A 3907-nucleotide genomic window follows, 5' to 3' on the forward strand; every position below is an offset into this window, starting at 1 on the left:
AAAGAAACAGTGATGTGGTCAGTAAGGCTGTCTCACTTGGAACCTGTAATCCCAGAATGTTAAAAACCCCAACAGTGTGAGAGCTCTGTCTGAACCTGGACCCCAGCTATCAGTGAGGGATGAGGATTTCTTCATTGATATACTGGTAATACTAACCCAGTTCCTGAGTAGATAGATAAATAAAGTTTCACATCCCAGGGACACGGACTAGAAATCAGACTCCCCAGGCTTCTCGAGAGCAAGTAAGATTAAGATCGTCACTGTATTTGAAGTCTGAAGAAGGTCAGTAGTTCATGACTCTGTCAAGTTACTGAAGGGCAGGAGTGAGGATTCTGAGGAGTTGACAAGTTTGGATTGAGACAGATGGTCTTGTCAATGGCTAGGCATTTTTAAAAATCACATCAAGATAAAAGTAAGCATGGAGAGTCTGGCATCCCTCTGCTTCCTATCATCCTGTACCCATCTTCTACTGACCCTCACCCTCCTTTTACATCCTTTCTGAGGAAGAGTCCTAAGACTCTCTCTCGAATCTGCTTGGTTTTGACACCATAGATGATAGGATTAACCATGGGTGGGAAAAGCAGATAGAAATTAGCAAGAAGTGTGTGGACATGAGGAGCAGCCTGACGAGCCACACGATGCATGACTGAGGAGATGACTACAGGTGTGTAGAAAGACAAGATGGCACCTATATGAGACACACATATTCCAAAGGCCTTGTAGCGGGCCTCCTGAGAGGCAAGCTGGAGGACAGCACGAAGGATGAAGGCGTAAGACAAGATAACAAAGAGCAGGTCCAGCACCACAATAAGCATGGCCACAGCAATGCCATAGATGTTATTGAATCGTGTGTCTCCACATGCCAGCCTTACCACAGCCATGTGTTCACAGTAGCAGTGGGCAATCACTGTCCCTCGACAGTAGTGGAAACGTCTGAGCAGAAAGGGGAGTGGAGTCATCAGTGTCACAGCCCTAGTCACAGCAGCCAGGCCAATCTTGATGATGAGAGGTTTGGTCAGAATCGTGGTGTAGTGCAGAGGTTTGCAGATGGCGACATAACGGTCAAAGGCCATGGCCAGCAGCACTGCTGACTCCATGATAGCGAAGGAATGGAGAAAGAACATTTGGACCAGGCAGGCATGGAAATTGATCTCTCGATCCCTGAACCAGAACAGGGCAAGCATTTTGGGCAGTGTTGAAGAGGAAAGGACCAGATCTATGGTTGCCAACATGGCCAGAAAGAGGTACATGGGCTCATGGAGGGCTGCATCAACCTGAATGATGAAAAGGAGGGTACAGTTACCAAGCACAGCTAAGGTATAGGCTGAGCAGAAGGGGATGGAGATCCAAATATGTAAGTGCTCTAGGCCTGGGATCCCCATCAACAAGAAGGCCGCTGGATGAGTAGAAGTGGTATTGTTGGCCAACATGGCTTCTGGGAATTTTCTTCCTCCTATCTGCTTCCACAGAATCTTTCTCAGGAGGGGCTACCATCAGCAGAATCAGTGTTAAAATTCAAGTTGCAATCAGTTATGGAGGAGTATTAGCCCTTCTTCACATTTGTGAGCTTTAAAATAAATAATAATACACATCAAAAATTACATGAGTGGCCCATACCCTCAAGGTGCTAATAAAGTCACCTGCTATCAGAGTAACTAATACTACTGCAACTGGTACCAAAAAAGCAGCCTTCTTGTGATCAGTTAGTTCAAGGCCATTCTGGAGTGCAGAGAGAGTTTAGAAGTATCCCTACTAAAGATAAGTATTTCTGCTTTCATCTTGTGACACTGACTTCTTCCAGCCTCCCAACTCCAACTACACTCCTAAATACGAGAGAGAGAGAGAGAGAGAGAGAGAGAGAGAGAGAGAGAGATTCTTTCTGAAATAGCAAGCTTATCACCTCTGAATTTACTTATCTGTAATTTTTGAGTGGATTGGTTGGTTTTATTTGCTGTGCTGAGGATTAAACCTAGGGCCTTGAAAAGACTAGTCACGTGCTACTATTGAGGTACAGCCCAAATGCTCTTTTTACATTTTACTTAAAATAAGAGTTTACTAAATTGCCCATGCCGGCCTTGAACCTGAGATGCTCCAGTCTCAGCTTCTCTAGCAGTTGGGCCTTAGATCTGATCCACAAGACCCAGCTACTGTTACACAAATTCTATAGATTCTAGTGAGCATGCAGAAATCTCTGCAACCAACATCTTTCCTACAGCTAAGAATAAAAGGAGGAGTCTTTTTGTGGTCCTTCACGAAACTTGATTTCCATCTCTAGTTCTCCCCTTTCACTCATTTCCTAGTTAGATTCATGGCATTCAGAAGACATATTCTACCCTACCATTTTACAGACAGATCTTTAACCTTGGCACTTCTTACTCTTTCAACTGGAACCCTTATCTTCCTTTTTTTTTTCTCTCCGTTTTTATTATCTCCTCTGACAATTCCTTTTTTTTTGTTTGTTTGTTTGTTTGTTTGTTTGTTTGTTTGTTTTTCGAAACAGGGTTTCTCTGTGGCTTTGGAGGCTGTCCTGGAACTAGCTCTTCTAGACCAGCCTGGTCTCAAACTCACAGAGATCTGCCTGCCTCTACCTCCCGAGTGCTGGGATTAAAGGCGAGCACCACCTAACCAGAGCCAAGTGTGGTGGCACACACCTTTAATCCCAGCCCTAGGTAATCAGAGGCAGGAAGATATTTGAATTTGAGGCCAACCTGGCCTACAGAGAGAGAAACCCTGTCTTGAAAATAAGAAAGGAAGGAAGGAAGGAAAGAAAGAAGAAAGGGAAGGAGGGAGGGAGGGAAGGAGGGAGGGAGGGAGGGAGGGAGGGAGGGAGGGAGAGTGGGAGGGAGGGAGGGAGGGAGAGTGGGAAGGAGGGAGGGAGGGAGGGAAGGAGGGAGGGAGGGAGGGAGGGAGGGAGGGAGGGAGGGAGGGAGGGAGGGAGGGAGGGAGAGACCAAGAAGAAAAAAAGAAAAATAAGGCTGGAACATAGCTGAGAATATAGCACAATGTTAGAGCTCTTGCCTAGAATACAGAAGGTGCTAGTTTCAATTCCCCACTACCATAAATGTGTTTAAACATTGTGTCAAAAAACGTTGATACAATACTCCCTTCTTACTTTTTCAGGGTTAGTCTTAAATGTTTCTTTTGAGCATTTTGAGATTATGTGTCAAAATACAGCAAAACTCTAAGGCATTGACAGCACTCAGTTAATGGGGAACCTTTTTGAGTTAAGAAAACTAAGGGTTCTTACACAACTAGAAACAGTCAGTGTTAGAATTCCAGCTCTGAGAGCTTTGTTGTGAGGAATTTAAATGAGACTTGCAGGGAAATGAATGGCTCTCTAAAGTGTTCTAGTAAGTGAGGTGACCCAGCTCGGAAAGACAAAAGTCTCCTTTCTCTCTCTTATGGAGATCCTGGCTTTTAAGGTCTGTATGAATGTAAATAAGGAATCCTGTGAGGGATGTGGGAGACCCAGAGGGGAACAAGAAGTTTTGAGAAGGGGAAAAAATAAAGCTTTTAAGTTACATGGAGGTAGAAAGAAGGCCACAGGGAAAGGAAGGGAATGGGGTGGGGGGAGAGAAACAACAAAAACTTTGTCTAACAAAAAGGTGATGAAACCTAGTACTTTTTAAGCTAGTAAAAAGGTCTTAAGTTAAAAAAAGTAATCAAATTTCGAATAAAGTCTATGTCATGTAAATAAAAATGGAAAATAAAACTATCAGTCTCTTTTCTAAAACGTTTCTCTTAATTGGTATCAACATATTACTATGTTCCACTGCCTAGTTCCCCTGAACCTCTGTTTCCTTTCACTGAAACCTTGCTTAAAATTCTGACTGTTATGTTATAATTAGGGAGAAAAATCCACCCATACTATTTTCAGAGTAAGAGAGCACAGATAATGACCATGTAC

General features: G+C 43.7%; 1 protein-coding gene across 1 annotated transcript; it reads right to left on the bottom strand.

Annotated features, from left to right (window-relative positions):
• Positions 1 to 476: 476 nt before the first annotated feature.
• On the bottom strand, positions 477 to 1430 carry LOC101828191 (olfactory receptor 52K1). Its single transcript, XM_005074070.1, has one exon. The coding sequence runs from the start codon at positions 1428 to 1430 to the stop codon at positions 477 to 479; it is 954 nt and encodes a 317-aa protein (XP_005074127.1).
• Between the last annotated feature and the right edge of the window lie 2477 nt (positions 1431 to 3907).

The sequence above is a fragment of the Mesocricetus auratus genome, unplaced genomic scaffold (genome assembly GCF_017639785.1).
Source record: "Mesocricetus auratus isolate SY011 unplaced genomic scaffold, BCM_Maur_2.0 Super-Scaffold_4256, whole genome shotgun sequence".
In the NCBI taxonomy this organism is placed as follows: domain Eukaryota; kingdom Metazoa; phylum Chordata; class Mammalia; order Rodentia; family Cricetidae; genus Mesocricetus; species Mesocricetus auratus.